Source organism: Triturus cristatus, chromosome 12, assembly GCF_964204655.1.
Source record: "Triturus cristatus chromosome 12, aTriCri1.1, whole genome shotgun sequence".
NCBI classification, from domain to species: Eukaryota; Metazoa; Chordata; class Amphibia; order Caudata; family Salamandridae; genus Triturus; species Triturus cristatus.
In genome coordinates this window covers 234,526,808-234,540,190 of record NC_140595.1, presented here as the reverse complement: position 1 = coordinate 234,540,190, position 13,383 = coordinate 234,526,808, and the positions used below count along the sequence as shown (strand labels likewise).

General features: G+C 47.4%; 1 protein-coding gene across 2 annotated transcripts in view; it reads left to right on the top strand.

Annotated features, from left to right (window-relative positions):
* Nucleotides 1–13,383, top strand: part of CTCF (CCCTC-binding factor) — a 656,010-nt gene that overhangs the window by 575,360 nt on the left and 67,267 nt on the right. For both annotated transcript variants that reach the window (XM_085636797.1, XM_085636796.1), the window contains exon 10: nucleotides 13,126–13,290. In XM_085636797.1, the coding sequence (XP_085492923.1) occupies nucleotides 13,126–13,290 (165 nt within the window). The remainder of the gene's footprint in view (nucleotides 1–13,125; nucleotides 13,291–13,383) is intronic.

The following is a 13,383-nucleotide window of genomic DNA, read 5'->3' as shown; positions in this document are numbered from 1 at the left end:
ACGAGTTCGGTGACTCCTCCTTCGGTCCGTACTGCGCATGGGCTTCGGCTCCATCCTCAGATTGTTTTTTTCCGCCATCGGGCTCGGATGTGACACTTCGTGCTCCGGCTTCGAACTTCTACGGTTCCAGCCTCGACGGAAAATCCTCGTTCTTCGAGTTTCTTCATCTATCTTCATCTCTCGAAGCAGCACTTTTCTCCATTCCGTACATCGGCACCGGCCTTCGGGCCCTCCTCGACTCTTGTCCCGGCCGATGGAAAGGACTCCGTTCAAAAAGTGCCCAAAATGTGGGTCTAAATTTCCCCACACCGACCTCCATCAGGTGTGTAACCTTTGCCTCTCTCCAGAACACGAGGCTAGAGACTGCCCCGCCTGTAAGTCTTTTCGATCAAAAAAGACCATCCGGGATCGAAGAGCTCGACGCACCATGGCGCACTCATCGACCGCGGCTCCACCGGATATCTTCGGAGACGACACCGGAGCTTCGGGGCAACAACACACCGAGCAGGAGGAAGACGTCGTCCGCGCTTCCGAGGCCGACGACTCCGACGTGGAGGACATCACACCGGCGCAGAGGGTCGTGAGGACTCTACCCCCTCCCACCCCCGCGCCCAAAACCAAAGAGACTCCGGTTACACCCTTGCCTGCAGGCCTGGGTAAAACCAAGCACACAGCTTCTATCACCCCACCTTCGGGCCTGGTGTCGAAGCCTCACAAGTCTCACGGCAGCTCGGGCTCGATCCAGCCGACGCCTGGTGCCGATAAACACCGTCCGGCACCGAAGAAAGTGACGCCCAGTTCGACTCCGAAGCCTGGACTCTCGGTGCCGACAAAACACAAACACTAATCCCTCGGCACCGACGCTCCGGCGCCGAAAACTACCTCGACGCCGAAAAAACCGGAGGTTCCAAAAAGGCATGGCGCAGAGAAACCACCAAAATCCTCGGCTCCGAAAACATCGGCGCCAGCGGACGATTCGGCGCCACTGGACCTTTTTACACCAGATCCTTATCAAAAGACCTTATCTAAGGATCCAAAGAGTGGGCTATTGACTTTAGCTGTCAAGAAAAGACGTCTTGACACGCCAGCTCCTCCTCCACCGCCCAAGCGGAAGGACTCTGCTACTTCTCCTCTCAGAGTGCCCTCCCCACTACCTCCTCCTCCTCCACCTCCCAGGTCTCCGCCACCCTTGCCTCATCATTCCCCGACCCCGTCCCCAGATCCGGATTACGGGGATCCAGATTATGACCCGGCGGATGCCCCAATGGACCCCACTCCACCGGGGACCCCAGACCCATGGGAAGATTACCAAAACCCTGACATACCGGATGTGCCTCAGGACGACCTCTACCCATCCAGGCCATCTCCCCCAGAGGACTCACTAGGGTTTCACCACTTAGTGCAGAGAGCAGCACACTACCATGGGGTGGAAATGCATAGTGAACGAGTGAAAGACGACTTCTTACTGGATACATTTGATATTCAGGATAAGTCCACAGCTATCTTGCCCATGCTTAAGGGTGTGACCAAGCATGCTGCAGAGGTGTTCAAAGACCCTGTCAGGGCCAGGGTCTTAAACCCTAGAATAGAAAAAAAGTACAAGGCGGCACCCACAGACCCTACATACATTAAGGGCCCTGCTCCCTTAGATTCCCTAGTTGTGTCCACAGCTAGAAAGCGGTCTAACTCCCAGTCCTCAGGCGAGGCCCCACCGCCAGATAAGGAATCCAAACTTCTAGACGCGTCTGGCAAACGCACCGCCTCGCAAGCCGCGAACATCTGGCGAATTGCGAATACACAAGCGCTGCTTGCACGTTATGACAGAGCACACTACGATGAGCTTGAGGCTCTTATGCAGCGCAGCACCTCCCGGAAAAACACAAACGTAAAGCTCATGACCTGATACAGGAGGGAAAGCTAATCACTAACACCTCATTAAATGTGCCCTAGATGCAGCCGACACTGCTTCTAGAGCCATAAATACTAGTGTCCTGCTTCGTCGTCATGCCTGGCTCAGGATCTCAGGGTTCAAGCCAGAAGTCCAGGCATCCATACTAAATCACCCCTTTGACCAACAAAATCTCTTCGGGCCAAAGGTAGACGAAGCATTAGAAAAAATGAAAAAGGACACAGACACAGCAAAGTCTATGGGGGCATTACAATCACAGACCCCTAAACGCTCCTTTCGGCGCTCATCCTTTCGTAGCACAGGCAGAGGCTACTCCACCGATAATGCCTCTACCTCCTACAAGTCCCCTTCTCAAAATACCTTCTCAAAGGGCTACCAAAGGGGTGGTTACAGAGGCAACAACAATAAGGGCAGGGGCAAAACTAACACCACCCGTTCTGCCACCCCGCCCGCACAATGACTTCCCTCCGCTCCCCCCAGACCATCCCACTCCGGTCGGGGGCAGACTACAAAACTTTATCCACGCATGGGAATCCATAACATCGGACAAATGGGTGACCCAAATTATTCGGTCAGGGTACTGTCTCGAACTAACATCTACCCCACCCAATATCCCACCGAGGCACCGTCCAATGTCTCAAGAACATTCCACACTGCTCAAACAGGAGGTGCTCTCCCTCCTCCAAAAACACGCTATAGAGCAGGTCCCCGTCAATCAGCAAAATCTAGGGGTCTACTCTCTGTATTTCCTGATACCAAAGAAAGACGGGACCCTGAGGCCCATTCTGGACCTCCGGCCTCTAAATGCATACATACATTCAGACCATTTTCACATGGTCACCCTACAACAAGTCCTCCCGCTCCTCTCTCAAGGAGACTTTCTCACTACCTTGGATCTGAAAGACGCATACTTTCACATTCAAATACACCCTTCTCACAGGAAGTACCTCAGGTTTGTGGTGGACGGTCAACATTACCAGTTCACAGTTCTCCCCTTCGGGGTCACCACCGCACCACGGGTGTTTACCAAATGCCTAGCAGTTGTAGCAGCACACCTCAGACGTCAACATATTCACGTCTTCCCTTACTTAGACGACTGGCTCATAAAAGCCGCGTCCTACAACCAATGCGTGCAACATACCAACAGCACCATCCAACTGCTCCACCAGCTAGGCTTCACGGTGAACTACCAAAAGTCCCACCTCCTACCATCTCACACAAAGCAATATCTCGGGGCCACTATAGACACCTCCAAAGGTATTGCCTATCCAAACTCAGCCAGAATCGCAAGCATACAAGCCTTGCGCCAAACGTTCCTTCCTCAACACTCTCTTCCAGCAAGAGTGATTATGAAGCTCATAGGAATGATGGCATCTTCATAGTGCCCCATGCAAGACTCCACATGCGTCCACTTCAAGAGTGCCTAGCACAACAGTGGAACCAGGCCCAAGGACAGCTGACGGATCTGGTGTTGGTGGACGGCCGCAGCCATCTCTCTCTGCAGTGGTGGAACACCACAAACCTTTCCAAAGGGCGACCTTTCCTGGACCCGGTTCCTCAGGTGATTCTAACAGCGGACGCATCGCTCTCCGGCTGGGGAGCGCACCTCTTACACCTCACAATGCAAGGTCTATGGACGCCACAGCAAAAGTCGCTCCACAACAACCATCTGGAGCTCTTGGCGATCTTTCTAGCCCTAAAATCCTTTCAAAAACGGATTTCGGCCAAAGCAGTCCTCATTCGCACAGACAATATGACTGCAATGTATTATATTTAAAAACAGGGGGGGACACACTCTCCCCAGCTCTCCCGCTTAGCCCAGAGCATATGGAGATGGGTAATTCCTCAAAACATCTTTCTCCTGGCACAGCACGTTCCAGGCGTACAAAACACCATGGCAGATCTGCTCAGCAGACAAACGCAACAACTACACGAATGGGAACTGCATCCACAAGTTCTTCGCCCATTCTTCCACAAGTGGGGGCATCCTCAGATAGACCTCTTCGCCACCCACGAAAACAAAAAATGCCCAAGCTTCGCCGCCAGATACCCACACCCATTGTCCAAAGGCAATGCGATATGGATGAACTGGTCAGGCAAATTTGCATATGCCTTTCCACCTCTCCCGCTAATTCCATTAGTGGTAAGGAAGCTACAACAGCACTCCCTCACACTCATTCTGGTAGCTCCAACATGGGCCAGGCAGCCGTGGTACACCACACTACTACAGCTCTCGGTGGTACCACATCAAAAACTGCACCTGTCCCCATGCCTCCTAACTCAGAACCATGGAGAAATCAGGCACCCGGACCCAGCTCAGCTCAACCTTGCGATCTGGCTCCTGAAATCTTAGAATTTGGATACCTTAACCTTCCCCCTGATTGCATGAACATTATCAAGGAAGCCAGACGTCCTACCACTAGAGCATGCTATGCCGCAAAGTGGAAGAGATTTGTTGTTTACTGCCTTAACAATACCATCCACCCTTTAGATGCATCCATACAGCACATCATATGCTATCTACTCCATCTCCACAGGTGTAACCTGGCATATTCATCCATACGCCTACACCTAGCAGCGATTGCTGCTTACCTACAAAACAGACAGCATTTATCATTGTTCAGAGTGCCCGCTATTAAAGCCTTTATGGAAGGCCTTAAACGAGTAATTCCTCCCAGGGCACCACCTTTCCCTGTATGGAACCTAAATGTAGTTCTTACAAGGCTAATGGGTCCGCCCTTCGAGCCAATGCATAAATGTGAGCTACAGTTCCTCACCTGGAAAACAGCTTTCCTCGTAGCTATCACTTCCCTTAGAAGGGTTGGTGAAATACAAGCGTTCACTATACAGGAACCCTTCTTACAAATACATCACAGCAAAGTGATACTTCGTACAAATCCAAAGTTTCTGCCCAAGGTCATTTCCCCCTTCCATCTCAATCAATCGGTGGAATTACCTGTTTTTTTCTTGCAACCTCAATCTGTTGCGGAAAGGGCTTTACATACACTTGATGTTAAGAGGGCTTTACTGTACTACATACAGAGAACACAACCTTTCAGGAAAACTAAACAATTGTTTGTTTCCTTCTCTCCACCACATAAAGGCAACCCCATCTCTAAATCAGGGATAGCTAGGTGGATTGTAAAGTGCATACAAATTTGCTATCAAAAGGCAAAAAGAACATTATCTGTTCCACCTAAAGCCCACTCTACTAGAAAGTTAGGGGCTTCTATGGCTTTTCTAGGGAACATACCCTTAGATGACATCTGCAAAGCAGCCACATGGTCAACACCGCACACCTTCACAAAACATTACTGTGTAGACGTGCATTCCAAGCAACAAGCTAGTGTGGGCCAGGCTGTACTAAAGACACTTTTTCAAACCGCTGCAACGGATACCGGTGGTCGCCGCTAAGGTTGGGTACTGCTATATAATCTATGCTAAGTGTACAATGTGCAGCTCATATGCCTCGAACGGAATATGCTACTTACCAGTATGCATCTGTTCTTGGCATGTAGAGCTGCAGAGTTGTACACGCCCACCCGCCTCCCCGGCTACCTGTATCCGTTCCAGTCCATCTTATTTAGATACAACACACATGGGTTTCTCACTGTTATTACTACGCTCCATCATTTCCCTGTTGGCGAAAAACAATCTGAGGATGGAGCCGAAGCCCATGCGCAGTACGGACCGAAGGAGGAGTCCCGAACTCGTGACTTCCAAAGACTGTCCAAAGAACAAAAACAAACTGCAAACATCCGGGCCCAACACCAGATTGCGATCTATGCTAAGTGTACAACTCTGCAGCTCTACATGCCAAGAACAGATGCATACTGGTAAGTAGCATATTCCTTTTGTATCCGAATTTGACTCGAGGCATAAATCACCAGTACCATATGAAATAATTGGCACGATATTTTGTAAGTAGACATTGATTGCTGACTGAAGAGAATGACCATCAAATAACTGATTAAATCTGCATAACCCATTCAAAGCAGATAAGGCATTTTTTAGATCAAATTGTGTTGTTCCTAATTAATGACCTTATCAATAATTAGACCTGAATATTTGTAGCATTTAGTTTTAAAGACTCGTTCATTCTCTATAGTGAACCTAAGTGATCAATTTGGCTAAATTTCATTATCTGTACCATGCCCACCTTTTTTGTCTTATTTCTTTCACAATAAGTTGGTAAACCATTTAACACAATCTGAAACTCTTATCAGCATGAGGCCCATGTGCCCCAAATCATCGACATAGAATGTTGCTTGCTCTAACTTCCACTTCATCTTTAATCCTACACAGTACAGAGGGCAAATCTGCTAGAAATAAAGTAAACCATAAAAGGAAAAAAAACATCCCTACCTTAATCCATTTCCAGGTTATATAATTCCAGACATTCGTTTTTTGGAATCCATTTGCACTTGAGCCCAGGTTTTTTCCTGGAAGTGACGAGGAACCCACATAACCGGGATTAACCATATAGTTTATCGACAATCAGTACAATAAAATGCTGATTGGTAGTCCGCAAAATGCTCAGAACCTTTTCCATTTCATGAGTACTTTTACATCATATCATTTAGGATAAATATCGGATGGTTGGTGACCGACCCAAAACTAAATTCAACCTGTTCAGTTCGGATATGTTCCCCAAGTTGGACCCATTCTCCTAGTGCCCCAAAAATATATTTGCAAATGTTTTGAATGTATGAGCAGTTATATTGAGGTTACTAAGTTGTAGACTCTTGAATGCTACCCTTGTTTTTAAAGATGAGTTTGATAGTTTTCCCTTTACAGGAGATCTGGAAGCTGTATATGAGACCACATAAGGGGATTTACATTCACAACCAAGCTTTGAAACTCCACCTGGTCCTGTCGCTTTGCTATTACTAATCCTTGCAGTAATTTAAGTAATGTGATGTGAGACTTTAAAAAGACTTCATGACAAATAACAGTTGTAGTAGTCCTCTGCCCCATTAGTAGCTTGATAATAAATTAATGTAAAGTCCTGCCATTGTATTGTGTGAAACAGCTAATGCAGTAATTTCATGCTTTTGAGTAAAACCCTCTTTTAAAAAGTTACAGAACATGGTAGAATTTGTTTATCTAATACCATTTGCATTACCTGCCTGTACTTAGCAATCCCTTCTTTTTTTTCCTCCTTACCATAGCTTTATACGTTTTTTAATTTATGTATTTAGTTGATTAATGATGAAGTACAGGCTGTTTTGACATAAGATCCTAAGAATATTCTTAGACCTTTCTTTGACCAGTGGCATTTCTTACCAAATTACAATGTTTTCTTGAGTTCCTTTTCTCTGCTGTCTCAACTGTAATACTATCTAATGTCATCTAAAGAAAATACCTAAGTATTCTAACAGAACATCTAACTAATCAGTCTATATCATTCCTCCAACCGCTCCAAATAATATCTCCACAACTGGCCAGTTACAAACTCTTTCATTGACCTTCATTTTCTTTTTTTTTTTTTTTTTTTTGTTAGCCAACGTAAAAAAAAAAAAGATACATAAAGCATTTCAATAGAGCAACCACCCCCCACCCTTCAATAAGAGAAGAAACTGCGTATAGTTTAGAGAAGAGATAAAAAACACAGTAAACCACATACATTTAAGAAGAGAAAGAACAAAATATGAAATACGTGAAAAACCACGAGGCCTAGGAGTCAGATTAAAAAAAAAAAGAATAAGAAAAGACGGAAAACCAAGATTTACTTTACACAGCACTTGGGAGGAGAAGCGGGACGAAGTGAAAGTTATCCTGACTGTGCCAGCCAAAAAGTCAATTTTTCCCACACCTCCAGTCCCTTTTTTCGTCCTTTCCTTCCTTTTTTTGCATACACAGCGATTTCTAGATGATACGTAGCGATAAATCTGGCTAGCCAATGTGAAAACGATGGGGGCTCCGGGTCAAGCCAGGCAGAGGCCACACAGAGCCGCCAAACAGTCATCGCGATGAAAATTAAACCATCTGTTTTCAACTGAGAGGTCTCGGTCTGCGTTCCTAGCAGAATAATAGTTGGATTCAGTGTTATAGGCTGAGTTGTGACTTCCCTTAAAAATTCCTGTATTCGGTTTAAAGTGATGGAGAGTTTTAAGCATGTAGAGAAAATATGGATAGAGTTGGCCCATATTCCAAACATCTAGGACATAGGGTACCTTGGCCGGTCCCCCAGTTTACAATTTTACTAGGAGTGGGATATAGAAAGAAAATAGTTTTGAAATGTTGCGCCTGTAGTTTGGCTGAGATTAGAATGTTCTGTGAGAGGGCAAGTGAGTTAAAAAAAAAAGTGCTGTGAGAAGTGTCAGTTTTGTTGTGCCATTTATCAGCTATGTTCTGTAAGTCGTCGGGGGTCTGCCTATTTATGATATTATATAACAGGCCAATTCGAGGGATTAATGGCTTACGTAAAGTATTAAGCAGGTCAATTTCCTTAAAACCTGAGGCCCCCCCTGCCTTTCTAGACAAGTAGTCAAATACAGAGAAATATTTGAATGCGTCTTCATTTTTAAGTTTGAATTTAGCCAGTAACTCAGAGTAAGGGACTACCCCTTCACAGGTAACGAGGTCTCCCAATTTCAATATGCCGGCCTTATGCCAGTCTGAGAAGTAAGCCCTGCCGAAGATAGCAGGCAAGCTGCCATTGTTCAGCGTGGGAGTATAGAAGTTAAATCTGCCCAACCCTAAGAATTTGCAGATACTGCGGAAGATTTTAAAAGAGTTTAGTAATATCTTGAATCTCACCCTTTTATAGTATCCGTAGGTGGTTTACCGAAGTAGACAGCCCCAGGACTGTTCTCCCAACAGTAGCTGGAAGGGCGTGGGGAGCCCTAATGTCTGCGGGGGTGGAGCCTCTTTTAACAATTCTGCGCTATATTGTAAAACCGAAGCCCAATAGTAAACAGTGATGTTAGGAAAAGACCAACCCCCTCGCTCTTTTGGTAGTCAGAGCTGCCTTAATGCCCTCCTGGGTTGGGAATAAGACAAGATAAACTGTGAATATTTGTTGACATTTTTGCAGGTTAGATTTACTGAATTCCAGAGGTATTGTGCGGAAAAAATATAGGAGTTTGGGAAAGTATGTCATTTTTATGACATTACATCTGCCAACAAGGGTTAAATGTAGGTTGTTGATTTGTTTCAGAGCCTTTTTAGTGTGTGATGCCAAAGGAGCTAGGTTGTCTGTAACAATTTCATCCAGATTTGATGAGATGGAGACTCCCAGATATTTGGCTTTGGAAACCACTCTGTAATCGGTCCATGGTACTTGGCTATTTGTTATTATTTGGGTTTTGTTTTGATTCAGGGCATAGCCAGAGAGCCTCCCAAATTTTAGCGCCTCATTTTCAAGAGCCACTATGGTGTTTAAAGGATCGGGTGAAGTGATGGGCAGATCATCGGCGTAAGCCATGATCTTGATACAGCTGCCTTTGAAGTTGACTGGGAGAATCTCATTACTTCTCTCTATTTGCTTGATGAAAGGGTCCAAATAAAGGGCAAACAGCAGAGGGGAGCATGGGCAGCCTTGCCTGGTGCCCCGGGAGATCTCAAACTGCCCGGTTAGTTGCCCATTAACTGAGACACAAGCTGTTGGTTTTACATAAAGGGCTTGTACTGCCTGCGTGATCTTTGGCCCGAATCCCCCTTCATTTTCTTTATGGCACGCTTTTAACCCCTTCGATGCGCATGACGGAGCGGTTCCGTCATGCGCATCGGTTGCGCTGTGCGGATGACGGAACCGCTCCGTCATGGCCCCGCCCGCTCACGAACCCTTCAGCACAGCGCGGTAATTCGCGCCGCGCTGAAGGGGTTAATATCTGAAAGAAACATAGTTTTTTGAGTCCATCGACTCCTGGTGCACGAGGTATGCCCGGCTTCAAGGCTTGCGGTTCCTGTAGCCAACTGATGTCGGTGACAGATCCGCACCGCGTGTGCCTATTCTCGCGACAAGGGATGTGGGTGGTGACCCTCCCGTGGCTCTGCGTGCGGAGCCCGAAGGGCCGACTCCGGCATCCCCTTTCCGGGACCTGGAGCTACCACTGCCCAGCTTCGTCAATTTTACAAAGCGATGCACGCCATCTTTGGCCAGCCTGACTCAGCTGGTGCACCTTTGGGCCCCCCGGACTCGGCTGGGGGCCCTGGACCTTCGACGCCAGCGGCTCCGGCACCGCAGGGTGTCCTTGGATCCAGGCCTGGATCCTGAAAGGCGCCGGTCGACCTTGTTACACCTCGACCGGCGCCGATTCCACCAGCACCACATCCACAGCTGGCGTCGACTGTGTCCCCAGCCGACGGCGACCCGGCCTTCATCCTCGAGGTAGACACGGAGCCTGACCGCCGTCGACTGATGCCGGATCCGGCGCAGACGGGAACTTTTGTGCCCCTGTTGGGCCTGGCTCCTTGAGACCAGATTGGCAGCCAGAGGAGGGTGAGGAGGACTGGGCGGGGTCTGGAGACCCTTTGACTGACCAGTTAGGTTATAAACCGGACTTGAGAGAGGAACTGGGGAAAGCCAGTGGTCCAGATACCTCACCAGACCTTGTCTTGTTGTCTCCTCCCACCGTGGCTACGGAGGAGGGAGCGTCATACGCAGTGGTGTTGCATAGTGCGGCCAAAGCTCTCAGCCTCGAGCTCCCTACAGTGGCAGTCAGGACTAACCTCCTGACGGAGGTGCTTCAACCGGCAGCAAGCTCTTCAGAGCCCTTGCTGCCGTTTAATGAAGCCCTAACCAACATCCTTTTGGGCACATGGTCCAGGCCGAACAAAGGGGCTCCTGTGGACAGGATGATTGCCCGACGCCAGCGCCCGGCTCTGGGCGACCCCACTTTCCTCTCCTAAAACCCCACCCCTTAGAGCTTATTGGTCGGAATCCAAAAAGCTGGACCATATTGGGAAGATGTTTTCTCCAAATCATTCTTGTGGCTCCGGATTGGGTATGAAGAGTCTGGTATCCAGAGCTGCTCAACATGGCCATCGATCCTCCGATCAGACTGTCTCTTCGGGAGGGTCCTCTGTCGCAGCAGCAGGGGACGGTCCTCCAGCCGAACCTGTCCAGCCTCCACCTTCTTGCGTGAAGTTTGAGCGGTGGCAGTTGATGTTTGACCTGCCTCCCGAAGCCTGCGATGTTATCTTGGCAGCCAGGCGTCCCTCCACTAAGACGGTATACGCCTGTAAATGGAACAAATTTGTGGCATTGTGCACAGCAAAGGCTGTGGATCCTCTTTCTGCCCCTCTTTCTGAGGTTCTCTTGTTCCTCCTTTCTTTGGCCCAGCAGGGCTCTGATCTGGGCACTCTAAAAGGCTACCTCTCAGCCATTTCAGCCTTCCTTAGGCTTCCTGATTAGCCTTCTCTTTTCAAGTCACCTGTTGTAAATCGCTTCCTTAAGGGCATTACTAATATTTTTCCTCCTGTTCCCTTCGTAATGCCCCAGTGGGACTTGAACGTGGTACTTACATATCTGATGTGCGCTTCCTTTGAGCCGCTACATAACTGTCCTCTCAGGCTCCTAACTTTGAAAACTGCCTTTCTGGTGGCCATCACCTCTGCGTGAGTGAGCTGGAAGCTCTTTCTTTCAAGACTCCCTTTCTGGCTGTCTATCCGGACAAGGTCGGCCTCAGAACTAGACCTTCCTTTCTTCCCAAGGTGGTTACTTCTTTCCAGATTGGCCAAACCATCACTTTGCCCACCTTCTTTCCGCCTCAACTTCCTTCGAAAGAGAGGCTCCACCGTCTGGATCCAAAACGTGCGCTTTCCTTCTACTTGGATCGCACCAAACATTTCCGGGTGGACTACCAGCGCTTTGTTGGTTATGTGGGTGCCAAGAAGGGTCGGGCCGTGCACAAACGGACCATCTCCAGGTGGGTCGTTCTGTGCATCAAAGCTTGCTGTTCTTTGGCAAAGAAGGAGCCTCCAGTGGGACTGCGCACCCATTCCACCAGGGTGACGGCAGCTACCACTGCTTTGGGACGGGGAGTCCCCCTTCATGACATCTGTCAGGCAGCTACGTGGGCATCGCTGCACACTTTTACTAGACACTACTGCCTGGACAGCCAAGTCCGGAGAGACGGCTTCTTTAGCCGTTCTGTTCTACATGACTTTCTGGTCTGAACTTAGTTAGCAGACCCACCTGCGGGGTTGGTATTGCTGGGGTATCTATTCCAAGGTAAGGAATCCATTACTGTTTCTTTCAGATGAACAAGTTACTTACCTTCGGTAACGATATATCTGTAAGAAACCTATGTTTTTTAAGTAACTTGTTTTGATTGGTTTACATTTGTCTCCAGCTGAGATGGACAATGCATCGTACCATATGATGGGCCTGCATTTGGCCCTAGCCAAGGGGGATACCGCATCATACCATTTGGTGAATGCTCACTTAAAAAAATGATGCTTCCCTTGGCTATGCCATGCTAAAATACACCTTTGGCTAAACTCCCCTCCACCTAATTTTTCTTTAAGCTTAAGAAGAGTCTCATTCATGAAATTGAAACTGGAGCATTGGAAGTAAGTTGCTCACCATGAGGACTGTTATACCGTGTTTCAAACAGTCTCAGTTACCATGAACCACTAAAATCCCACTGTAGCTTCTAGGCTTTTTAGGCATACACTCTACATTATGGAAAAAAATAAGACACTGGGTCGGTTGTGTGTTGTGATTTCCCATGGGTGTGGGCAGAGTCCTAACAGAGTTTGTTCTGTTTTCCAAAATTTTCCAGCCTTTCATTATGGGAAAGAGACATCCACAACTAGAAAAAGGAGATAACTGAAGTACAGATGTTATTTTTAACCTCGGCTCTCCACCTAAAGCAGTCCAAGCACATGCTTCTGCTGCTTCTGCTTCATGCTCCTGAAACCTGTGGATGCTATAGCATTTTTGTTCAACAGAAGCTTAAATGTTCTAAGTAACCAGATTATAGCCATAAAAAGAAATACAGCAGGAAAATGTGTTTTAAAAAATATATATATTTTTTTTATTAATTAATTTTTTTTTTCAAATATAAACCTATTTCTGGAAGTTCTCAAGTCTGATTAGAAAGCTACTCTGCATGCTCTGGGCAAGTGTTTGGTGCAATATTTATCGAAGGTTTGATTGTGAGCCTCTACATTGGGCCTCCCAGTGGATGTGAGCACTTAGACAGTGAGTTCTTACTAAATGCCTGGTTTCACCGAGCTTATTATTCTGATTTGTGTGTTCACAGAGGAAAATGCAGAGCCTGAACTAGATGACCACGAAGAGGAGGAAATGTTGCCAGTAGAAATTGAAGCTGAGCCAGAGATAGAGCCCATGATTCCCTTATCACCGCCTACAAAGAAGCGAAGAGGTCGACCACCTGGGAGGTTAAACCAGTCCAAACCAGTCCAGCGTACGTAATTCACATACCTTTTCAGATGTTAAATATTAATTCTGATGTTAAATATTTGTTCGAGATTTCTTTCTTTGTGTAATTGTATCAGCA